The following is a 26,358-nucleotide window of genomic DNA, read 5'->3' on the forward strand; positions in this document are numbered from 1 at the left end:
GCTGTGTTTATGCAACTGATCCCTAATCTTTAGAGCAGATATCAATCATAGAGGTTATGACAATGACTATGTGATTTCAAATGAAATATCAAGTTCTCAGGACTTCAATAGAGAATTGGATCTGTACCTGTTTATCAGAGAACTCTCTAGCATCCTTCTCAATGTGACCCTCATAGAGGTTAGTGGTCATGTTCATCAGACCAACTTTCGAAAGGCCAAAGTCTGTCAGCTTGATGTGTCCCATTGAAGTGACCAACAAACTGTCGCAATGTAGTAACACGGGAGACAATACAACAAATAATTAGTCATGTATTAGCATTATCAGAACAAAACCCTGCTGGAAAAAAAACCCTGTTCATATCAACTTAGGATGCAAAGAACTTGATAGCTGATTTGTTGTCAGTCCAATGTGGTCTACATGCTCTAACTAGCTTAAAGATGATTTTCCAGGTTGAAACCAGGCCCACTGGCTGCTTGTACCAGCTAACAGGATCTGACCAACTCGAAAGTACTTTAAATCAGCTACCGGATTCCGGTTTTAGTTGGGGTTTTCTTTAGCAGGGAATGGTGCATGTTTAATTTTTGAGCAGCTCACTTGTCTGGTTTGAGATCTCGATGGACGATTCCATAGTTGTGGAGATATTCCAGGGCTAACACAGTCTCAGCAAAGTACATTCTGGCCATGTCCACAGGGAGAGGACCCATATTCTTAAGCAATGTAGCACAATCCCCTCCTGTTGGGATAGGAAATTTACAAATGAATGCTGCATACATCTCTGGCTTTTTGGCTCCTTCAAACTGTGTATATTAAAATAAATTGTATGTCAACGTGAGTGCTAATGGTTGCACATGTTGCATAAATATATTACATTTGTTTGCTTATTTGAAAGTCTAATTTATTTGTTAGTTCACGGGAAAGCACTTTGTTCAAAACAAAAAAAAAATATTTATTTTTTACATTTGATTCTGTTTATATAAAAGGGAATGGTGAATTAACTTATTGAATTAACTAATGCTGAAGTTACTGTTTGAAAAAAAAAAGAAAAAGAAAAGTGAATTGCTTTTCTATTTAATTTATTTACATCATTGAGTGTAAATACTTTAACAACATTATACAAATATCAGGCTGGTCTAAGACGTAGCAGGTGTTTCCCAAATGTTAAATATAGTTCCATTACTATTACCAGGTCATTTTATTTATTGGTACCCTGCATCCCGGTCAACGTTACGCTCACAAAACATAACCATGCAATGTATTTTTTAATTTGTATTAGGAATAACAGGATAATGAAACTATTTTCAAAAGTAACATTCCAGCACTGCAAATGATGTAAATGTGTTACAGCTTACCTTCAACATACTCCATAACCATGCATAGATGTCTGCGTGTCTCAAAAGAGCAGTACATGCTGACCACAAATGGGTTTTCAGCAAAAGTCAGGATGTCTCTCTCCACAAAGGCCTGCTGGATCTGGTTCCTGAGCATCAGGTTCTGCTTGTTGATCTTCTTCATGGCAAAGCGTTGTTTTGTCTCTTTGTGTCTCACTAAATACACCGCACTGTGAAAAGAAAAAAAAAAAAAAAAAAAAACATTCTTGGATTAAATTAACAGGCAGGTGTATGACAATTTAACACATAGTAACAAGCTTTGAAAGGATTATTAGGAATTTGCTTACTGTGCTGTACGTACTGTAAACCATTTGTTTAAAATAGTATGTGAAACAATATGTAGTATACAGTGCTAAACATTTAACCTAAAAATTCACTGTCACTTACCCATAAGCCCCATTACTGATCAGTTTGATCATCTCAAAGTCGAGCTCACAGGGTTTGCGCCGGGACCGTAGTGCTGCACTCAAACTGTGGGACTAGATATATATGCGTTATGTAGACTTTTGATATCAAATGAATCAGAATTCTCAAACTGTACAAATATTTGTATATTTGTCCTTGTTACACGTTAAATGTAGTTACTGTAGTAATAACTATAAATTACATATATAATTACAAGCAAACCAAACAAAAAACTAAACCTAAATCCTAACTCTAACCCTATAGTATGTACATGTAGTTAATTAATATTACTCAGTACTTAAATGTATAATTACACTGTAACAAGGACACCTTGAAGTGTAACCAAAAATGAAACTTTGTTTTCTCTTACAGTATATCATAGTTGGTTATCTGTTTTATATTCCATGAATTTCTTAATAACAATCATGATTACAGTAGTTCACTAGTTTGCTGTCTTGGGTAATGTGTATAGATAAAAGTACTTACACTGACAGACTCATCCGTCTCAGGGGTTTCTGCAATCCCACTGTCGTAGCTAGTTAACTGGGCAATTTCTGAAAGACAATGACAATTAATTAGATGTTGGACTAATTTTAAGCAGTGGTTCTCAGCCTTTTTCACTCCAAGGCCCCCCTCCTCTCCAAATCGATATTACAAAAAGGTGCTTCAGGGATCAATATATTATTATTGTTAAATCATTGAACAAAATATTTTGACAACAATAGAGCTGATTCAAGAAAGCTTTCACTGTATATATTTGTGAGACAGTCTTCTGTGCAGAATGTTTTTCCATTATTGCAGGGACTACATTAGTTCATCATTTAGCGGGAACATTTCTGACCCCCAATGACTAAAAAAGAAAGTCAAAACAAAAGTCACTTTTTCCAAAAGAGTAACTTGGTAGAGCTGACTGCTGAGGTTTGTAAATGAGTTAAATGGTGTGGAAATCAACAGTCAAATCTACACACATCATGAAACATTTACGCTAAAAAACTGCCACTCTAAACAAATCCCAGTGATGCAGTTCTCAGGAGTCTACAAAAGTAACCGATGAACAGCAGGAGGTAATGAACTGGAGGGTTGTTCAGCTGTCTCTAAAGAGAACTAAGCCTGTCAGAAAGCCCTAACAACAGCTGCCTATCTCCATTTCCAACCATCACACTAAATGATTTGGATGTTCTCCGAGGATTAGAAAGCCTTGGAGGGCTTTGTAACCAACACTGCTTTGGCAGAGTTGGCAAGACAGAGACATCAAGGTCTATGGGCATATTCTGTTCATATTACCAATAATGATAGTCTTGAGTACAAATTCAGAAATTCGTGACAGAATGTTGTGACCGTAAAAGGCTTTCAGCTTACATTACAAACTAACATTATAAGAAATAAAACCCAAAAGAAAGGATACAAATTATATTTTCTGCACGTAGGCTCCTGACGTAGAACATATAAAATGCACTGATACAGCACTTAAGATTGTGAGCTGTAAAAGTAAAACCTTTAAAGCCTCCTGGTGTGAAGTTCAGGGGCACAATAACAAATAATCACAATAAACTGGTGTACAACAAATCAGTAGCCCTTTTAAACAACTGTTCTTCAGTGAAAATTTTAATATAACACCAAAGTAGTAGAAAATGTGTGCACAATTTTTATGTGTCCAAAAGTAAGTGCATAAAATGAATTTATCCTGATAGACTTTTCATGATTTATTTTACAACACCAGACCATAAAAGGCAGAATGCAGGTCTCAATCCAATTGAGAATTTCCTAGTGGACCTGAAAATGATTTCCATAACTAACAACATGCATCTATTGAATGCTGATTAGAAGGGGTCAATATTTATGCAAAAAAAATCTTTTTTATTTAATAAATAATACATTGACCAATTTGTAGATTTTGTTTCCTTCTTCCATGAAAGAATATTTTCTGTTGATCAGTGAAAGAAAAGCCAAATTAAATCATCTGTGGTTCAATGTTGTTAAACAGTAAAACCTGACAACTCCAAACAGAGTGAAAATCTTGCCTTATTAAAAGTTTTGATGCAAACTGAGGAAAATCCTAGCCTGACTTCGTCATACTCATATTCTGGTCAGAATGTGAGTCTGATACCGCTCCATAGAGATTTGATTATGGGGCGTGTCTCAACCGAACTAGGAAAAAAAAAAACCTCTGCACTCAATTGGATAGACCTACAACCAATCAGAGCAACGGAGTAAATGACGCATGTCCTTCATTCATATTTTCAACCAACAAAATGTCGCGGGCGTGGCTCTCTGTTCCTCTTTTAAAATGAATGCGCTGTGGATATCTTCTATAACAGACGCGATGGCGGAATCTACACATGATGTTTCATAAACAAAGTTCGGGAGGAGCACGTACAAATAATCAATCCAATATCAACTTGTCATCAAACAATACCATGTCTAACGTTACCGAGGAAGCATATTCACTCTGTCAACTTACCTAACACTCCTTGACAGTTTTTCAGCATCCCTCGGTCCCTCCACCACCCCGAATCCTCACTCTTGTCTTGTTCTCTCACAACCAGGAACACGGGGGGAGTATGGCTACCGAGCACGTCATATACGCATTTATTCTATCTTACTTATTTGTAAATGTGAACTCGTGAAATCTCAATTCTCCAGCTGCAGTCGTCTTTGTTGTAAACTAATTCAAATCAAGCGCTCTTTGGTGACGTAACCGCAGACCATCTGTCCATCATCGATTAAAGCCCGCCCTGGCAATTTGATTGGCTCGGCCTTCTAGGAGCCGAGCATAATTACTCCTCAATGGATCGAGTCCAGACCGAACTTCCCGACCAAAAAATGTTGTGGGCGAGGTTCGGGCTGGCACCCAGGCTAGGAAAATCCAGCAACTAGTTCTTAATTGGAAACATTCAGCCTGATAGCCTATGAATAAAACTTTATTTCCTGATGGACTCTTAAAAAATTGTTCATAGTAATCGGCCAATTAAATTTAAACTTTGCCCATTCTTGGCATTTTTATGTGGAATATGCCCCAAACAGTTTGTGAACCGCCCATTGATGCACCGAGACTACTGGAAACCCATGTATTGAGGTCCTCTTACCCTCAAGTGGGTCCCTTGTCAGACCAAGTTGGCTGATAATATATCGTGGGATGTCGGTCTTAATGCCTTGGCCCTCTTTAGCATGACCCTCTGCAGCCTCCAGGAGATGATAGAACTCTTCAGGGTCAAACTCCTTCAAGACAGAAAGTATTTATCTTTAACAAACGACTTTGACCAGACAGTACAAATAGATTCTCAGTTCTTAAATAATATAGATCAAGTTGTAACAAATGTTTGGTAAACATCTGAAAATTTACTAAAGCAACAGCATTCTGAAGCACATCACAGCAGAAGTCACAAGGCTGATTAAGCCAGACCATATTATAGTTGAAGAACTCTTGTAGACAACCTACCAGACATTCAAGGAGTCGTGCAGGCCTGGCAATGACGATGAGAATCTTCTTTACCAGCTCCTTGATGAAGGTAACCTCTGCACTCTCTGATCGCTCAGTCGACTGCATTACAATAACAGAGCACATCACAAGTGGTCATCAATATGCAAGCATCATTGAACGCATTGATCAGAAACACATTCTAAATGGAAGAATACACAGGGGGAAAAGTATTTTAAATATAGAGAGTTAGTTTTAGCTCAGAAGAATGAAGAAAACAATGTCTCTGAAGGCATAATTTACCTCCTGAAAGAGCCTTTCCAGTTTATCTGTGAGCTCACAGAAGTATCGTGAGGTAATGAGGCCAAGACGGGACTTTTCCAGGCAGTCTCTGGCCAGCTCAATGATCTGGTGGTGTGCGAAGCTGAGGACGCCATCAGCCAGAGGCAAGACGTTCTCAGGAGAGTTGCTTTGGATGATCTCCTTGATGCGCTCCTCCATCTGAGCTGTGGCCTGAAGGGTGGAGAATACAAACCAACAATGAATTCCCCTATAAAGATACAATCACTTGGCACTGAAGATGATTGGTGAAAGTAGGTTACACTTGCCTTGGGAAATCTTTCTTTGTACACATGATTCATCATGATAATCTCATGGTCACAACATGATGGGGATCTTCCAGGACTATCAATGCAATTGAAGAAAAACACATTTTTCAATATACTGTCATGTCATAATTATTTATGAAAATCATAATATTGATATTGTTAGAAAGAGATGGGCTGTGTCCCAGTTTGCATATAATGCGTACATACTTTTAGTGAGTAGTAGTATATATGCGTGGATTACAATACTTCATTAAGTAAATACTTTGACATACTACAACATCTTCATACCAACATAAAGCCCTTCAGGATGATAGAAGACTGCACTGCTTCATGTCATGTTTCTGTCAAGGTTTATTTTGTGATAATGACCAGCTGATTGATTGTGAATTATCTCATACTTAACTTTTAGGTTTTACAATTAAGCTCTAAAAGTTAAAGAAGAACAGTAACATACCTACTCTTTAACAGTTAAAAAAGGGATGTGGGTAATATTAGCTAAAATGTACCTGCTTCCTGTAAAAGCTTCCTGTACCTGAGACTGCGGGAGCGTGGCCGCATAGGTGTGACTCTTCTGTGGTCGTCACCAACAATGCTCTCTGTGTAGAAATGCTTGGACAGGAAGTGGAGCTCATCTGGTGTGGGCTGGAAAGGCAGCTGATGGAGCTTCTCCTGTGATGAACAGGACGACTGGAAATGAAACGAAAATACATTGAAAAAGAAAAGAAAAAAAAAGAGAAATGAAATGAAAACGAAATAGGAAAGAAAAGATGCCCACTGATGTGTTACATTACACATCATTAGGTGGATAATGCAGACGATGGATAAAAATTAAAAAACACAGCAATGGATTTTACTATTTTCCTGTTTCTTCATGGTGATGCCACCAACAAAGATGTGGAGCGGAGACCTCAGTCAATACGCAAGTATTTAAGTGAGGTACTCAAAAAAGCATGATTAATTAACCCATACAGCAAATGTCATCATATACCAAGCTGATATCATTCCATATTTGTAAAAATCCTAATACCATCCATTTATGGATGAACTACTCCCTTCATGTAAACATGAGAATCTTAAATTTAATCCAGAATTGACGACTATGACGCTCGATGGTGTTTTAAGCCCCCAATGGCTCCTTAGAGGCAGCTAACCCTACCCTCAATCTTAAACCTACCCATCCCCTCGCTGCCTGGAAGGCGCTGTTGGGGGCATAAAACACCAAACACCAACTATGACACAAGCTCAACTGCCGCTCTAGGCAAATCACTGTCGTGCCATCCCCACTTCAAACTCATAATTAAACACGATCTTTGAGATGCAAGCAAAAGCCTGTAGATTTTGTTTAATGATAAAATTGCACAAAGATAAAATCATACACAAGCATGGTTTCAGATTTTTTTTTTTCTTCATTCTGCAATGTAAAAAAGTAGCACGCAACCACTAGAACAGCTGCAAATGCAAATTCTGCATTATATTATATAAGTATATGTACAAGCCCGGAATGGCCATCAGAAGATTCGGGAGAACTCCCTCGTGGGCCGCTGATAAACTGGGACGGCAGCAGTACCACTTCGTCATAGAGTCAGTTTCACATGGGACGTGGAAAGTGCAAGTCTCTAGTTCATTTTCAATGAAAGACACATAGAAAGCTCCAAATTGGTGGTAGTTCTAGTAGCGGCAAAGCAATGGTGCAAGCGGTGCTCGTACACCTGAAATCCAATCACTAGCGTGTTCACAGCTCTTCGTAGCAGTTATAAATGGGTTATTATAAATATTAATATATGACATATATTGGTATATAAATATTACGCACGCAATAAGGCGAGCTACATGACTTCCCCCACTTTCTCTCTCACACATATACAGTACATAAGTCTGCCTTTCAGAAGTGTGCATGTTGGGCTTTAAAATCATTAGTCATCACCAGCAGTAAAGGTCATCGTCTTTTGTATTCATGTCCGGATTATTTAATTAATTTTGATGACATTTTTTGATGTACATGTTAAGTGTTTTGCATGTAGACTGCTCTAAGGGGAGGTGGGAGGCGGGAGTGGAGTCGGTAAGACTTTTTGAAAGAAGTCTCTTATGCTCACCAAGGCTGAATTTATTTGATTCATATTGAGAAATTTTATTACAATTTAAAATAACTGTTTTCCATTTCATTCTATTTTTAAAATATAATTTATTCTTCTGATGGCAAAGTTGAATTTTCAGCATCCATTACTTCAGTCTTCAGTGTCACAAGATCCTTCTGAAATCGTTGGAATATGCTGATTTGGTGCAACAAACATTTCTTATTAGCACTACTGAAAATGGTTGTGCTGCTTTATATTTTTGTGGGAATAAGGTTTTCATGATCTTTTGAATATATGTGACCCTGGATCACAAAACCAGTCAAGTTGCACGGGTTATTTGTGGCAATAGCCAACAATACAGTGCATTGTATGGGTCAAAATTATCGATTTTTCTTTTATGTCAAACATCATTAGGATATTAAAGGTAGGGTAGGTAGGATTTATATAAAAAAACTTTTTTTTCAAATTTGTTTAAACTGTCTTTATATACCAATACATAATTCAAATGTAAGTGCTCTGAAAAAGAGAGTATAAAAATCGAGTGACTGTAGACCTTTTAATCTGCAATAAACACAGCTCATTATTTCCATTCGGGACCAAACAATTGATTGGTTTGGGCGACTGTCACTCACTCTCGCAACCATGGCTACCACCCCTGTTGCTAGATCTGCCCATATGTGCGCGCACCCATTTGACTTGAGAGGCGCGGAACCTACGAAGAGTAAAATTATGGCAGAGAAAGAGCATTCAAAATTCAAAGCACCTGCATGCAGTCAGCGAAGGCAAACAAGGCAAAAACTACTTCCTCGGACCCTGGTTGCCCGCACTCTTGAACGACCTCCTCTGCTTCGCCCTCGACCCCGGACCTGTCCTCGAACCGACGAAGCGGTAGGCTACTTGTCTCCGGAGTGTAGTCCTCATTAGAGTCAACAATGTTTTCATCATGGAAACTCGCAAAACACTGTTTATGTTATGAATCTTACACGAAATTCACCTTCATCACAGCGTAACTGATGGTAATGGAAAAACGTGTATCAATGCAACCTGTTTTTAGCTTTGCCTTAAAAATATAGCTCGTTACCTATAAATATAGCTTGTTACCGAATCAAACGAAGTATGTTTTAAACTTTACCAGTATCGATATGCTAGCTTGATAGTAAGTACTAAAAGAAATCTTATTTGTTTATATTTATAGTGATAAAGTTAGGTATTTTATTACATGTGATTCTGACATGATGTCACTGCATGCACTGCGCTCCTTCCTCTCCACTCGTCTCAGGTAAATAAATGCATCTTCCAGCTGAGCCTGAGCGTTTGGCGTCGCGCGTTCATGTGTTTTGGGGGCGTGGCTTTGGAAGGAGCTCAGAAGGTAGGGGGTGGAGTGAATGGAAATAATTAGCTGTGTTTACAACAGTCGTGAGAGGTCTACAGACACTCGATTTTTATACTCTCTTTTTCAGAGTACTTACATTTTAATTATGTATTGGTATATAAAGACAGTTTAAACAAATTTGGAATGGTTTTTTTGTTTTTAGAAAAATCCTACCTACCCTGCCTTTAAGTAAAGATCATGTTCCATTAAGATATTTTGTAAATTTCCTACTGTAAATATATAAAACATTTGTTTTTGTGAGTGAATGCAGCACAAATCGCAAACATAATTGGACAACTTTAAAAGCGATTTTCTCAATGTTTTTATTTTTTTTGCACCCTCAGATTCCAGATTTTCGTAAAAAACATTTTTTCAGCTTTCATAAATTGTATAAGTCTCATTTAAAAAAAATTGACCCATGTGACTGGTTTTGTAGTACAGGGTCATATATTGATTTACAAGTGTAAAGGGGAAATTTTCTGTAAACTGAACATTAAGTTGGCTGGTGTGCCAGAATCAAATCGCTTGCCATCTCCTGTAAGGATGGGCAGCTGCAGCAACTGTGTCACTAAACAACAACAACCAGAGAGTGAGTGAGTGGATGGGCAGTCTGGCACAGTTTCAGGGACATATTTACTAGCAAACAAATCTGGCACTGCTCAGAGGCACATGAATCAGACTGGGAAAAAGTCATGGCAGCATCTGTTGCCCATGGCAGACAGTCTCAGCCAAGTATAATGTAAGTTGCGCATATACATGTTAGTGCAAGGACACAGACACAAACCAAAAGCTTCAAAGCATATGAAGCTTGCAATAATGACAACATACAAAGATGGTGGCATTCATTGTATACAACAAGCTGCAAACCATTTTAGTTGCTAGTTGTAGATCCTACAATGGCTATGTGATATTAGTTCTGTTCCAAAACCAAGTGAGCTGCTTATATACAGTATCTCACAAAAGTGAGTACACCCCTCACACTTTAGCAAACATTTTAGTAAATCTACTCAAGGGACAATACTATAGAAATGAAACTTGGATATATTTTAGAGTAGTCAATGTGCTGCTTGTATAGCAGTATATATTTTCTGTCCTCTGAAAATAACTCAACATACAGCCATTATTGTCAAAATACCTGGCAACAAAAGTGAGTACAACCTAAGTGATAATAGCTGTACGTCACTTCACCAGGCAAAGCCACATGTCCTATTCATCATGTTCATGTTTTTGTCTGTTTGACAGGACCATACAAATTGTTGTATCTTGTATTAGAGCAGTTAAAATTTGTGCTTCGAGTACAATTCTCTCATACTGACCACTGCATGTTCAACATGGCACCTCATAGCAAACAACTCTCTAAGGATTTGAGAATTAGAATGGTTGCTCTCCACAAAGATGGCCTAGGAAGACTGGCCTATAAGAAGACTGGTAACACCCTGAAACTGAGTTACAGTACAGGCCAGGGTCATACAGAGGTTTTCCAAGACGGGTTCCACTTGGAACAGGCCTCGCGAGGGTCAGTCAAAGAAGTTGAGTCCTGTGCGTCAGGTGCAGAAGCTGGCTTAAAAAAACAGACGCATGAGTGCTTCTAGCAATGCTTTAGATGTTGCAGAAGCGGAAGGTTAGCTTGTCAGTGCTCAGACCATACACCACACACTGCAACAAGTCGGTTTGCATGGCCGTTGTCAATGGTTTGCATGGGCTTCCTCAAGCGGAAGGTGGAGAGGCCATGTGTCTAACAGCCAGCAGCTCCGTGATGTCATTATGAAGGAGTGGAAGACGATCCCAGCAACAACCTTTGCAGCTCTGGTGAATTCCATGGCCAGGAGGATTAAGGCAATGCTAGATAACAATGGTGTCTCACACAAAATACTGACACTTTGGACACAGTTTTGACATGTTCACTTAGGGTGTACTCACTTTTGTTGCCGGCTATTTTGACAATAATGGCTGTATGTTGAGTTATTTTCAGATATAGATTTTTTTTTTTAATCCTTAATAAAATTTTAATTACAATTTATTTAAACACATATACACATTTGTGTATATATTGATATTATATTGATGTATATATATATAGAGATATCTCTCTCTCTCTCTCTCTCTCTCTCTCTCTCTCTCTCTCTCTCTCTCTCTCTCTCTCTCTATATATATATATATATATAGATATATAGATATATATAGATCTCTCTCTCTCTATATATACATCAATATAATATATATCAAAATTGCTTCTTTTTTTAATTAAACTGCGTTTTGTTAACAAATGTGTATATGTGTTTAAATAAATTGTAATTAAAATTTTATTAAGGATTAAAAAAAAATCTCTTACACATTACTATATTAAATGTTACAATTACAACAGAGCACAAATTATTCAAATAAGTCGCAATTTATTTTTAGATTTAAATCAACACTCAAAATAAAAAAAGGCCTGAAAATTGCACATAAGGCATGTTTTGCATTAACTTCTAAATTTTCTACTCCAATTTGTTTAAATTTTATATATAATAATTTAAACAGTGGCTGTCATAACTTGTTTTCATGACACATGTATTTAAACATACATTAAGTAATCAGGACATTACTAACAGGTTAAGTCAATTTAATGAATACGCTAATATAGTGCATATACGAAATGCTTGTCTCTAGAGTTCATTTCTTTAGTGAACAAACCTGCTGTCGACACTAAATGCCTGAGGTAAATGTAATGCTACGTGACAAATTATTCTCAAGCGGTTTTATTGAAATCTTTCTGCAGTTGAAACACTGGTTGAGAGTTGTAAACATATCGATAGGTCGTCTCTTCTTTTTACTGGTAGCAAACAGTGTTGCATTGCCACGCGCGCCCCCTTCTGGATTGGAGTGTGGATCACACGTGACTGAATGTATTCGTCGTGCGACTGCATGCACCGAACCGTAACGTCCGTTCAGGATGAATACAAGTACCGTTACACCCCCAATTTATATATATAAATATGCCTTCGACTTCTCTTCTTCGATTTTTCTAGTCGACTAGTAGTCGTTCATTTGGGCAATTATTCGACTAATCACACGTTTATATTAATAAGCCATAAATCATAATATTGCGCCTTTAATTGCCTAAATAAAATACATAGCCTAATCAGCTCTCACATGCACACATGAAGCTTGCCACAGCGCACCGGCAAATGTAATGATTATGAATGTGTCGTGAAAAAAACGCTGAAAGAAGCAGTCAAGCAACAGGAGGTGACAGTAAGTGTTTTGCATCTTTTTCTCATTTGATTTAAGTGCAGTTGTAGTTGTAGGAAACAGTGTTTGTTTACTGTGCTCACGAGCTGAAATCTCACTGGTGAAGTCTCGTTTGTTTGCGTTTAGTCACGAGGTAAACAGTTTCACTAGTGAGTGTCCAGCTGTATTCAATAACGACATTTCAGGTGAGTATAAAGCAAGTAGTATAAAGTGGCGACGGATGCGGCAGCCCTCGTGTGAAGCCCTCATTGTGTGAAGACCGAAGAGTGTAAAGACCAGCAACTCTACCTGGGCGACTCCACCGAGCAAGGACACCGACAAGGCACTTGAGTATTATTTTCTTTTGTTTCTTTTCTCTTCTACACAACTTTTCTTCTCATCTTTCTGTTTGTGACCTCTCTTTCACTATGTGTTTTCAAATCCCTACTATTACTAACATAAATGTTACACGTAGGAGGCAGCACAATCCTAGCAACCTGCGTACCTTTCTGGTGTCGTCTAGTACTTCATTCTCTTTTCCCATCGGTCTCTGGAATTGCCAGTCCGCTGTAAACAAAGCTGATTTCATTACATCTATTTCTAGTCATTCAGGTCAGCCTATTGGCCCTGGCTGAGACCTGGATTAGACCAGAGGACACTGCCACACCTGCTGCCCTCTCCACTAACTTCACTTTCTCACACACCCCTCGTCTGACCGGAAGGGGTGGAGGTACTGGTCTTCTCATCTCAAACGATTGGAAATTTGATCCTTTACCACCTCTGTGTGACAACAGCTCATTTTAATCGCATCCAATTACCATCACTAGGCCTATTAAAATCTATTTTGTAGTTGTTTATCGTCCACAAGGTCAACTTGGCAGTTTCTTGGAGGAGCTTGATGTGCTACTCTCTTCCTTCCATGAGGATGATACTCCTCTAATAGTTCTTGGAGACTTCAACATCCACCTAGTAAAGCCTCAGGCTGCTGATTTCCACATTCTGCTTGCCTCATTCGACCTCAAACGAGTATCTACTGCGGATACTCACAACCACTGACCATACACTGGTCACTCCACTGCACACCTCAGATCACTTCCTCCTCACCCTCAAACTCAACCTGCCTCAACTCACCCTCTCGCCTATCCTCTTTGGTCTCATCCACACTTCCTCCACCTGATCAGCTCTTAACACTAGATACTAACAGTGCAACTGATACTCTTTTCTCCACTTTAACATCCTGCTTGGACAACTTCTGCTCCCTTTCCTACAGGCCAGCCCGCGCCACACCCTCTGCCCCCTGGTTATCTGATATTCTCCGCGAACATCGTTCTAATCTCAGGGCTGCAGAGAGGAAGTGGCACAAATCGAAATATCCTACCGACCTTGGTCTTTATCAATCCCTCCTCTCTTCCTTCTCTGCTAATATCTCTACTGCTAAAATGACTTACTATCACAACAAAATAATAAAAAATTCTTCTGACTCTGGCATGCTTTTCAAAACCACCTCCTCCTCCTCCATCAACCCTTACAGCTAACGATTTTGCCACAGTCTTCATAAATAAAACAACCACCATCAGCGGCCAATTTACCAAACCACAAACTGACACACACATCTTACCAGCAAACACACACACTCTACCCTCCTTCTCTCTGCTTTCAGAGGCAGAAGTCTCCAAACTCCTCCTTTCCAATCACACTACTACCTGTCCGCTTGATCCTAATCCCACTAATCTACTTCAAGCCATTTCTTCCTCAGTTGTACCCGCACTCACACACATCATAAACACCTCTCTTCACACTGGTACTTTTCACACAGCATTTAAGCAGGCTCGGGTAACCCCACTGCTTAAGAAACCCACTCTAAATCCAGCACATCTGGAAAATTATAGACCAGTATCCCTTCTTCCATTCATCGCGAAAACACTTGAACGAGTTGTTTTCAACCAGATATTTTCCTTTCTTACACAGAACAACCTCCTGGACAACAACTAGTCTGGTTTCAAAAGCAGACTGCCCTGCTCTTGGTAATTGAAGCTCTGAGACTGGTAAGAGCAGCTTCCAAATCCTCAGTTCTCATCCTGCTGGATCTGTCTGCTGCCTTTGACACAGTTAACCACCAGATCCTCCTGTCAATCCTAAAAACGAAGGGCATCTCGGGAACCGCACTACAATGGTTCAAGTCTTACCTCTCAGGTAGGTCCTTCAGGGTGTTGTGGAGGGGTGAGGTGTCTAAGACCCAACATCTAGCTATTGGGGTGCCTCAGGGCTCAGTGCTTGGACCACTTCTCTTCTCCATCTACATCTACATGACATCACTAGGATCTGTGATTCGGAAACATGGCTTTTCCTATCATTGCTATGCTGATGACACACAACTCTACCTCTTATTCCAGCCTGATGGTACGACAGTTGCTGCTCACATTTCTGGCTGGATGAAGGAGCACCACCTTCAACTAAACCTTGCGAAGACAGAGTTGCTTGTGGTCCCGGCCAACCCAACACTACACCACAACTTCTCCATTCAGCTAGGTCGCCATCCTTACAGACCACATTGCTAGAACTGCCCGGTCCTGCAGATTTGCCTTACACAACATTAGGAGGATCAGGCCCTTTTGCGCCGACTTTTTGGCCAATACAAACCATCACAGATTCGGCTACATAATAAGGAGCTTAAATTATTATTTTTATTATTAAATGTCATCTTGTTGTGTTGTTGGGTGCAAGAATCGATGAAAAATGAGTATGCTGTATCTGGAATTTTATTTCTAGAAAATATTCATTTCATTAAAATTGCACCGTAATGTCACTCTTTACATTGTAGTCTTCTTGGTGCTGGCTAGGCAGAACTGCAGATTGTACCACACAAGTCTTTACATGACCATTCAGCACATAGTTATAGGCATCTAAAGATTTATATGCCCTCAGTTTCTCTTTACCCTCGGTTTCTCTATCGGGTAGGTGTAGAAGTCAGGCCACTCAACCGGAGATAGCGTTAACGTTAATCCTGTCAGATCGTCCATCCATTGGCTGAGCGTGTAATGTTACGGGTCAGCCAATCTGGTTCTGTCCGTTAAAATTAACTTTTGCAAATAACAATCGCGGTCCTGGACAGTGAGTGACCTTGCACATTAACCCTCTGAGGTCGACGAACGCGCCGGCGCGTTTTGCTGGATTTTTTTCACATAGCAGCAACATAAACTTAAAAAAATCCGTCATTTATGGTCATATAAATAAAATAAATACATGATTATAAACTATAGAGGGTCTTCTTTTTTTGTGTATACTCACATTAACATCAAAACCTTGTTTTTATTTTTAAATAAATAAACTAAACAGGGTGCGCTTTCAGCTCACTCTGTCTCCGCAAAAATCTTTCTGAAACAAGTCTGGAAAATGAACTGAAACTCAGCTAATACTTATCACACAACCATGAAACATGTGTCTAAAGAAAGCTTTACATTTCTACTTTTAAATAAAACAATTCACATTCAAAACAAATATTCTCCTGCAATGTAATCTGTATGAAACTAAAGAGAAGTACAGTTTCTCCCGTCTCATCTCATTACATGTAATGAGTTCACACCCACTCGCACATCGCGCTATTCATAAGATAATGCGCTGAGGTGATCTATGCAAAATGAGGTAACGCCCCCTGAAATGCCTTAAAACCAGCAAGTTTCATTCATTCACTTTTCTGCGACGTTGGAAGATGACACTGTTCACAGGTGAGGAAGCTCTTCAGCTAGTCCTAGATAGTGATGATGAGTTCACTTTTTCCTCAGAAGAAGAGCGGGACTCTGACGACGAACGCTTGTATTTTGAAGAACGGCTTGATCCAGCTGTGGATAATATTTCGGATGAGTAAGTCTTTTTAAATTTACTTGCATAAGTTGACAAGCTATTTTATATATAAACGTAGGCTACATATTTTAATAGTTTTGTTCAAAATAACACATTTCGAGCTTTCTATATATTTCTCTGGCATTTTAGGCAAAGCTTATGAGTTTGGGTTCATTTATGAGACAAGCTCCAGTTCACATGCCGACACGGAGCTCTACTGCCTGTTATTTTTAATTATTATGTATTAAATACAGGCAATTTGTTGATGAAACAACGATTAAAATTAAGATACAATTAATACAAAACGAAATTCACTTTAAAGAAAGGCTTTATACAAAAAATAAACCTAATGAAATGGTCTAAATCTTGTCTGCCCACTCCATTTGTCTCGCGATTGCGCACGATCTTAGAAAATGGCCTGTATGAAAGTTAGGATTTTGAAATTTTTAGAAAATATTAGATTAGATTATATTTTGACTAGTGTTTATGCTGCCTCATTATCATCAACGAAGAGTGCTTGCAAATATCTATTGCAAATGTATGTGCTGAAATGTGTAAATATGCCCAGCTGATGAATTGCAAATGTGTTAATGTTTGCGCTGTGCTATCTCAGTAATGGCCCATTGACACGCAATATATGCCTACAGCACGTGTCTACAATTATTTGCATCAGTTATTCATATAGACTAATGGTAATATACTTTGAAATATTTATGTTATAATAGTTTTCAACTTTTTTTAAAAAAAGGAATGTAGCTGCATCACCTTCATCTGCAACTCGGAGGGCGCGCAGCAACACAGTCGAACATCAGAACGAGTAAGTACATATTTACCCATGTTCCTTCAATTTTTTTTTTACAATATGAGCCTGTATAACTTTATTTTTGGAGGTTGGTTGATAATGTTACATTTTTTCTTTGTTTTATCTTATCAGCATATGTCCATCAGTTGTGCATGTGCTGGAATAGTACTCTAAAATATATGATAATAATAGCTTTCAACTTTTTTTAAAGGAATGATGTAGGTTCTGCAACTCACACTAAGAGGACACGCAGCAACATAGACAGAAATCAGAAAGAGTAAGTAATTGGAAAAATGCCAGGCATGTAATGTTCACTTGTGTCTTCAGCCGAACAGGAACTGTTTTCAAAAATGGCACCAAGACATGTAACTATATTCTATCTGCCTTTATTTTAGTTTATTTTGCTCATTTTTGCATTATTTTGCTTTATTTTGCTTAGAGCCCGCCATCAACGGGGCATAGGCATTTACTGTGAGATACCTGCAAATTTAGAACATTTAGTTCCTCCACATAGAGGAATTACAATAAAACAGATTGAAAAACAAAACCTTTGAATCTCCTCTTCTTTGTTCAGGCTGTGATGGGCCATTAGCCACTGGGGGAGTGTAAGTCACACCCCTGGTCTGAATCTCATTAATATTCATGGCTAATCACCCCTCCCATGCATAAACCTCTTCTGACAAAAAAAAATGTTTTACAAGGTTTAAATCAATGTATTGGTTTATGAGAATGATTAGGCAGGATGATTTTCACATAATTTTGAAGAAAAAACACTAGGTGACCTCATCCATTAGTCAAAAGTCTTGTGGACACATATTTACTATATGTTTTGTGGTGTTCTTTTAGCAACTTTCATTTTTATTTTTTAAAAAAACACGCATAAACATTATTCTCTTAAAAACACAAAGATTTACAAGCATGTTGATCAGATATGATGGTAGCCCTGTTTGTGCTTTATAGAGTGAATTTACACCTTTGCCATTAACATGTTTATAAATAACTGAAAAAAGCACAAATGTCAGAGCATGTCAGAACACCTCCAGGGCCCAGAAAACCCCTCAGACTCCAGAGGGTTAAGACAAAATCGGATTTTCTCAGTCACTGTTAAAAAACAAGCTAACAAAACTTGCAAACTAACGTTAGTGAAGCGGCCAGAGGGATCGTTCTGCCTCCACCTAAGCTCCGCCCACAAAAAAAGTCACCATGTTTACCAACTGAAAAGAGGTCTATAAGAGCATGCTACACAACTCCTTGTCCAAGCACTTGTTCTATCCAGACTGGACTATTGTAATGCTCTCCTGGCAGGTCTTCCAGCTTGCACTGTCAAACCTCTACAACTGATCCAAAATGCTGCAGCAAGAGTGGTCTTTAATGAGCCGAAGAGAGCACACGTCACTCCTCTCCTCACAAAATTGCACTGGTTGCCAGTTGCCGCTTGCATCAAATTTATGTTACTGACTTTTGCCAACAGAACAACCACTGGTTCTGCTCCCTTTTACCTAAACTCATTACTTCAGACTTACGTGCCATCCAGAAATGTTTTGTGGTGCCATGTCAAAAATTGTTTTTTGGCAACACTTGATCCATTAATACTAACATTTTATCTTCTATTCTATATCTATTGTCTTTAAAAAAAAAAAAAAAAAAAAAAAAAAAAAAAAACAGTACAAGTACTGCATTAGATTAAACTGGGAAGGGTCATAGCACTTGCATATTGTTGTCCTATTGTTCTCATTTGTAAGTCGCTTTGAATAAAAGCATCTGCTAAATGAATAAATGTAAATGTACATGGACTGTGAAAACTGAGGTATTTGAAAATGATGACGCATCTTTAGTCATGTCATGCATATTGAACCGATAGATATCTGTGTTTATACCAGTATTGTGCCTTTTATGTGCTATACACTTTCACATTGTTGCTAAACGTATTACTTTGTATACTCTTCCTCTCGCAATTCTGCAAAGATGACATCAAATTTACTCGCAATTGCTGTCCTACGGCAAACCATGAGATCAGTTGCGTTTTAGACAAAACATATAATGGTGACTGAGTGCGACCTGGACACATCAGTGAATGGTGAGATATTTTGCTAAATAAAATGATCCTGTCAGAAGAACAGCATGAGAACTTTATGATGTCTGTTCCATCTGTATCATCTCAGTGAGCTTTTATGAGGTTTTACGCTTTTTAGCATTTTCCGTCGTTTCAGTGTGGATGAGAAACGTTTAGAAAATGCTTGAAAACACTAAAGCGGACAGAGAGTGGTTTGAAACGAAAACGTTGAAAGTGAAAATGCCTTAGGTTCACTTTAATGGTGCATTCATACTGACAGCGATTTATTTGCTTGATGCCACCAAATTTCTTTGCGGTCGGTTGCCGGTAGGTTTCCTTCCTATAATAAAGTGCTTCACATGGTGGAATTTAACAAAAATTGTACCAAAAGTGGCCATTACTACTTGAATCTCTTCAAAAGCCAATGAAAATGAATGACTTAAGAGTCACTTTGTTGCTTCAAAACGCTGCCAGTGAATGCACACATACTTCTACGGTCTGAAAAACATACAGTACTTACAGAGACGGTGGAACTGGGTGTGTTTGTTCCATAGCCAGAGGAGGGAAGCGATGCCAAGGACCAGCGTCGGCCGTCAGTTCTACAAACACAGACAATTCTTCAGTCCATATACCCTCAAGTAATTACAAGTGCTGTATAGAATCATCATCAGTAAATTGCATATACTAGATTGCATTGCATTGGCTCCAAGACATGAGAGGCGAATGTTACGCTAGATAAAAGGAAAATGCTGAGTGAGTCATTTATTTTCAAAGTAGATCAGATGAAAGACAGTGGCAGTGTAATCCATGAGCTAGGGCTGCTATCATTTCGAGCAGTGCTCTGTGTGCAATTTCCAAAGGGCCTGGCTGATTGAATGGTCTGATGATAATAACAGGAAGACAAATGCCACAAACACTGCATGGGAGGAGAGATAAATGGGTAAAGTAAATAATACAGAAAAATCCCCAAAATGGTCATGCAGGCACTTGATGTCAATATCCACAGTAAACAGTTATGCACATGTACATGGGAAAGTTTGTGATGCATTATGGTTAATTTCTGGGACAAATGTACAACAAGTATAATAGAGTGAATCTCATGAATCTTACATCCAGGTCACATTTCAACCCAAAATTGGAAGAAAGAACATACAGTAATTATGTATGGATGTCTAATGTCACATTGGCTATTAAAAAAAAAAAAGAAAAAAAAGAAAAAAAAAAAGATGGTCCTAAAAAGGCTGAATTGTGTGAAAAAAAGCTTCAATCTGACCTGAACATGTTTATGACAAGTATCATGAGATTTGCTCAATAAGCTTAATTTGAATTACCTGTCTGCTCTTAGTCCATGACTAGAGGATTATAAATAGTAAAAAATAATAAATAAATACATAAATAAATAATAGTAATTGGAGTTTAAAAAAAAAAAGTTGTAAGAATTTTAGAAACAAAAAGACCCATTTTTCACCCCATCCTGTTTGATCAAACTGAGTTTGACTTGACAGGTTTAAATCTGAACTTCTGAACCACAGTTTTAAATTTGTTTCCATCTAAAATCTTAGAAAGCCTGTCAGCTCCTGGTGTTTTCAAAAGCAGAAACCAGAAGCTTTTATCAGCCACACGCTCCTCACATCAAAGATCATTGTTTACTTGAACACTGTACTGATATGCTGATATTCCTGACAGATCTAGACCACCTATTCTAATAATACAGCCATTTATCTCCCAGATTATGCATTTTGAGCACTGGTTTATACAGTGCATTCATCTTTCAACATTTTTATTTTCTGGTAATCACATCACCACAATATCTTAAGGTATTGTGGGTGTTTGCTAAGTCAAAAGAGCCCAGTCCAAGTCTCTATGATACTCTTGTCCCTTGATATGACATGGGCCCCTCCTTTTTTTATTTTATTTATTATTCTCAAGGTAATTTTTTGGTAAATTAGAAATATAGAAAACTGAGGTGTTCCATATAGATATCATTCATATATGTTTCCATGTCATTACCTGCGTGTGAAGGAAAAATGAGCTGAAGCACTAGGGGAGAAGTTTCTAGGGCTGTCTTGTGGACTGGTGCCTAAAAAACAAAACAAAAAACAAAATCATTTTTTTTTTACTGTGCCAACAATATTCTCTGCTCAGCATTGAATCTTATAACAATATTACTGACATCATCTTCTGCAGTTCCAATATATGGCAAATCCAGTTCTACCATATTTCTTCTTGAAAAGATAGGGAACATTTTCAGTAAATAACTAAATTTTAGTTTGTCACACAAAACTATAATATTGCTTTAAATAACTTGGATCGTAATGAACAACTCATATGGACAGTTTTAACCATATTTGTATGATTAAACAGAAATAACAAACAAAAGAAGGGTGAGTCAAACCTTAGAGACAGGCCAGAAATGCCCCACACCATTGTCACCATATGTTCGCTCTTATTAGCTGAACCCCACTGTTTCTAGGGGATTGCTTTTGGCAATATGGCCACATTTGAGGGTTTGGGACATCCCATATTATGGCCATTAGAGCAAAACAGCCGTTTGCCCTGTAACAATTACAGATAATTAACCTGATTGAATAAGGGAAGGAGTTAATAGTTAATTAACAGCCATGTCTGTGGCCCCACCGGTGTTGATAAAGAGAGGCCCCTGAGCTTTGCTGATGGTCGCTGCTCATTAGTAGTGACTTATTTTCTGATATTCGCACACAACTGATAAACAGAGAGAAATGATTTGAAAATAATGGAAATTAACTAATAATGTGGAATTTGCATGTTATCTGATGGCAATCTAATAGCTGATATAGTGAATACAATATATAAAATACAATACATAATACATACAGTATACTGTGTATTATGTATGCATTATGTATGTGTGTGTGTGTGTATGTGTGTTCATGTTTTTCTATCCCGGTGGGGACTTCAACCTGAATGCATACAGACTCATGGGGACTCGTGTCACAGTGGGGACCTAAATTGAGGTCCCCATGGGTAAATAAGCTTATAAATCATACAGAATGAGTTTATTTTTTGGAAATGTAAAAATGCAGAAAGTTTTCTGTGATGGGTAGGTTTAGGGGTAGGGTTAGTGTAAGGAGATAGAATCGTACTTGGTTACTTACGTAACCTCGGTTCCCTTAGAGATAAGGGAACGAGTACTGCGTTGCAAACGCTGTGGGAAAACTCCTTTTCTCGAGAATATTGAAGCCTTTATTTTAAAACGCATTGCATGCAGCACAGACGAGAGCATCAGGCTCGCGCGAGCGAGCTGATAGGCTGTGCTGTGGGCAACTGCACGAACCAATGGCGGATCAGCATAGACGCGCGAACCAAACAGGTCGCTTGGCACACTGCCAGTGTCAAGCGCGCGAAACTGCACGTGATCAAAGCATATAAATATAGATAATAATTCGCCATTTGACAGGTATAATCGACTGAAGCGAAAAACACCTGACATAAGAGAAATAGCACGGCAAGGCAACGCAGTACTCGTTCCCTTATCTCTAAGGGAACCGAGGTTACGTAAGTAACCAAGTATGTTCCCTTACGAGAACGTTCTCTCGTACTGCGTTGCAAACGCTGTGGGAACGCTATTTAAAACGCCGCGCTATTAATCTTTTGACCGCTCTGACTCACCAGAAGTTCCGGGAAGTTACAGAATAGCCAGGATAAACGAGACCGAAAATCGGGCCCAGAGATTATCCAATAATTAAGATCTGGGCCAAGGGCCAGATTAGCTTAATCATAATTCATAATGACAGCTTGTGTGTCCAATTCCAAAACTAGTCTGGGTCCACAGAGCCAGGGTCTAGACAGAAAGAACTCGTGCTTGCAGGGCAGGAACATCTAGGTTATAGAACCTCACAAATGTGGACGGAACGGACCAGCCGGCCGCCGCACAAATGTCCTCAATAGGAACACCACTCAACCAAGCCCACAAAGAGGCGACGCCTCTCGTGGAGTGAGCTCTAACACCTATGGGACAAGAGAGGCCCAGTGAGGTGTAAGCCAGAGCAATGCCGTCAACTATCCATCTGGACAGCGTGAGCTTAGTCACAGGAAGGCCCTTGGTTCGGCCCCCGAAACAAACGAAGAGCTGTTCAGACTGTCTGAAAGAGGCCGAACGCTCCAGATAAATTCTCAAAGCTCTGACGGGGCAAAGCGTGAGAGAATCACTGTCCTCTTCAGAGGAGGGAAGAGCTGACAGAGAAATAACCTGGGCTCTGAACGGAGTTGAGAGCACCTTAGGCACATATCCATGTCTTGGCCTAAGAGTGACCTTGGAGTCATTAGGGCCAAACTCCAGACAGGAAGCGCTAGTAGAAAGCGCCTGCAAGTCCCCTACTCTTTTAACTGACGCCAGTGCTAGAAGCAGGGCGGTTTTCAGAGAGAGGGGCTTGAGATCAGCTGACTGAAGTGGTTCAAATGGAGGTCCCCTAAGAGCCCGCAGGACCAGAGAAAGGTCCCAGGCCGGTACAGACGGTGGCCGAGGCGGGTTAAGCCTTCTGGCGCCCTTAAGGAAACGAACTATAAGGTCGTTTTTACCTAAGGAGGCTCCGGCTTCCAAAGCGTGAAAAGCAGCAATGGCTGCCACGTACACTTTGAGAGTGGAGGGGGAGCGACCTGCATCCAACATCTCTTGCAGAAAAGAAAGCACTTTTGGCACTTCACAAGTGTGTGGGTCGAGGTTCTGAGCTAAACACCAGCTGGAGAACGCTGACCATTTAAGGTGATAGAGGCGTCTAGTAGACGGAGCTCTAGCCTCCATAATAGTGTTCAGGACACCCTCTGGGAGATCCTGGGGTACCCGTTGAGTGGCCATACATGTAGGGCCCACAAGTCGGGACGGGGATGCCAGATTGTCCTGTTGGCCTGAGCCAGGAGGTCGCACCTCAGTGGAATTGGCCACGGGTCTGTTACAGACAGTTGCATCAACTCTGGGAACCAAATCTGGGTCCGCCAGAGAGGAGCCACCAAGAGAACCGTGCTTTTGGTGTTCCTGATCCGTTCGATGACCTGAGGGAGCATCGAGACCGGAGGAAACGCATAGAGAGGGAGGTTGGGCCAGTCATGGGCCAACGCATCCCTGTTCTTTGAAAAGAATATTGGGCAGTGACAGTTGTCTTCTGAGGCGAAAAAATCTACTTCTGCCTTCCCGAAGACCTCCCAAAGCAGGAGAACCGTCTGAGGGTGGAGAGACCATTCCTCTGGGGGAACTCTGCCCCGAGAGAGCATGTCTGCTCCTGTGTTCAACGTGCCTGGCACGTGAGCTGCCCTGAGCGAGCGCAGGTTGGTGTGAGCCCATAGCAGGAGCTGCGTGGCTATGGCAAGCAGGTTGTGGGACCTGAGGCCGCCCTGGCGATTTATGTAGGAGACCACTGACATATTGTCCGTTCGGACCAGCACGTGGTGTCCAGCCAGGTGAGGGAGGAAGGTTTTTAGGGCTAGAAAAACTGCTCTCATTTCGAGGCAGTTGATGTGTAGGCGTTTCTCCGAGCTCGACCAGAGGCCGGAGGCAGGCCTGCCCTCGTACAGCGCTCCCCAACCTGAGTTGGAAGCGTCTGTTGAAATCACCCTCCTCTCTGAGACCACCCCCATGCTTACGCCCTGCTGGTACCAGCTGGCGTCTTTCCAAGGGGCCAGGGCTTGAACACAGCGCTGGTCCACCTTGATAATCAAGTGGCCTGAGTGCCAGGCGTGGGGTGGCACCAGAGGTGCTAGCCACAGCTGAAGAGGACGCATACGCAGTAGGCCGAGTTGGAGGACTGATGATGCAGAGGCCATGAGGCCAAGGATCCTCTGAAACGTTCTGAGGGGTACATAAGAGCCCTCTGTGAACGATGTCGCGAGCTGCTGAATTGTTAGAGCACGGGCCGGTGTGGGCCATGCTCTCATAATTACGGAGTCGAAAACTGTTCCCAGGAACGTGATACGTTGGCTGGGCAACAGAATACTCTTGGCAAAATTGACCTTGAGCCCTAGACATTCCAGATGTCTGAGGAGCCAGGCTCTGTGAGTATGTGACTCCGCCTCTGACTGAGTCAATATGAGCCAGTCGTCGAGGTAGTTCAGGATGCGCATGCCCCGCTGTCTCAGGGGGGAGAGAGCTGCATCCATGCACTTCGTGAATGTACGAGGTGCCAGTGCCAGTCCAAATGGTAGGACTGTGTACTGGTATGTCTGCCCCTCGAAGGCGAATCTCAAGAATGGCCTGTGGTGGGGGTTCACTTGAATGTGAAAGTAAGCGTCTTTTAGATCTATTGAGAAAAAACAGTCGCCTGGGCGAATCTGCGCCAGGATGTGTCTGGTCGTGAGCATTCTGAACGGCCGTGACATGAGAGCCTTGTTCAGATGTCTGAGATCTAAAATGGGTCTCAGGCCGCCGTCTTTCTTTGGAACAAGAAAGTAACGGCTGTAAAAACCTGACTCGCTCTGAGAAGGGGGGATCTTCTCGATGGCCCCTTTGGCCAGCAGACTTAACACTTCGGTGCGGAGGACATGACTCAGTGTGCTCCTTACCGTAGTTTGTATAACCGCGTGAAAACGCGGTGGTCTGCGAGCGAACTGAAGCGAGTAACCGCGCTTTATGATGTTCATCACCCATTCTGAAACTCCGGTGATAGCTTGCCAAGCTAGAGCCCGCAGAGCCAGAGGCATTATCATATCTGGAACGCCCGGAGTTGGGGGTTCGAACTGACATGTATGTGAGGGGGAAATTTTGCTCGATTTGTGCTTTTTGTGGGTCGCTGTTAAAACAGCGTTTGTGTGCAGGGGTGCATGACAGGTGACGGGCCCATGTACTGCATTTAAAACTGCTCCAACCGCCTGAACTGAAGAGGGGGCTGAGAGTAGCACTCGAGCGATCTTCGGGGCTGGTCCGGCCGCGGCGGGACAATGACCCCTCTTTATGCCGGTTAGGACGGCTTCTTGGGCTCGTGATCGAGCGTGAGCTTCGGCCGCGGGCCCTGGCGCTTAGGGAACGGGAACCGCTTTGCATGCTTCAGGCGCTGGCTGGTCTCAGCCACTGGGCGGGGCTGGAGGACCTCTGAAGCTACCCTCTCAGGTCGCGGCGTGCTCTTGGGGTGCCGTTGGACCGAACTGGAGCGTTTGGGTAGAAAATGCTTCATAGCGCTGGAAGCTTTTTGAGCCTCAGTGAAGCGTTCTGCGAAGC

The 26,358-nt window shown here is 40.6% G+C and overlaps 1 protein-coding gene across 11 annotated transcripts in view; it reads right to left on the reverse strand.

The window, feature by feature from the left end:
• Positions 1-26,358, reverse strand: part of mast4 (microtubule associated serine/threonine kinase family member 4) — a 171,813-nt gene that overhangs the window by 20,108 nt on the left and 125,347 nt on the right. For 10 of the 11 annotated variants that reach the window (XM_081364907.1, XM_081364904.1, XM_081364906.1 and 7 more), the window contains 12 exons: positions 21,186-21,255; positions 19,696-19,774; positions 6,353-6,507; positions 5,821-5,896; positions 5,516-5,725; positions 5,234-5,335; positions 4,881-5,013; positions 2,281-2,348; positions 1,777-1,868; positions 1,351-1,559; positions 596-734; positions 128-260 (listed from right to left, as the gene is read on the reverse strand). In XM_081364907.1, the coding sequence (XP_081221033.1) occupies positions 128-260; positions 596-734; positions 1,351-1,559; positions 1,777-1,868; positions 2,281-2,348; positions 4,881-5,013; positions 5,234-5,335; positions 5,516-5,725; positions 5,821-5,896; positions 6,353-6,507; positions 19,696-19,774; positions 21,186-21,255 (1,466 nt within the window). The remainder of the gene's footprint in view (positions 1-127; positions 261-595; positions 735-1,350; positions 1,560-1,776; positions 1,869-2,280; positions 2,349-4,880; positions 5,014-5,233; positions 5,336-5,515; positions 5,726-5,820; positions 5,897-6,352; positions 6,508-19,695; positions 19,775-21,185; positions 21,256-26,358) is intronic. The other variant, XM_081364905.1, reaches the window with a different exon arrangement.

Source organism: Scardinius erythrophthalmus, assembly GCF_964197995.2.
Source record: "Scardinius erythrophthalmus genome assembly, chromosome: 5".
NCBI classification, from domain to species: domain Eukaryota; kingdom Metazoa; phylum Chordata; class Actinopteri; order Cypriniformes; family Leuciscidae; genus Scardinius; species Scardinius erythrophthalmus.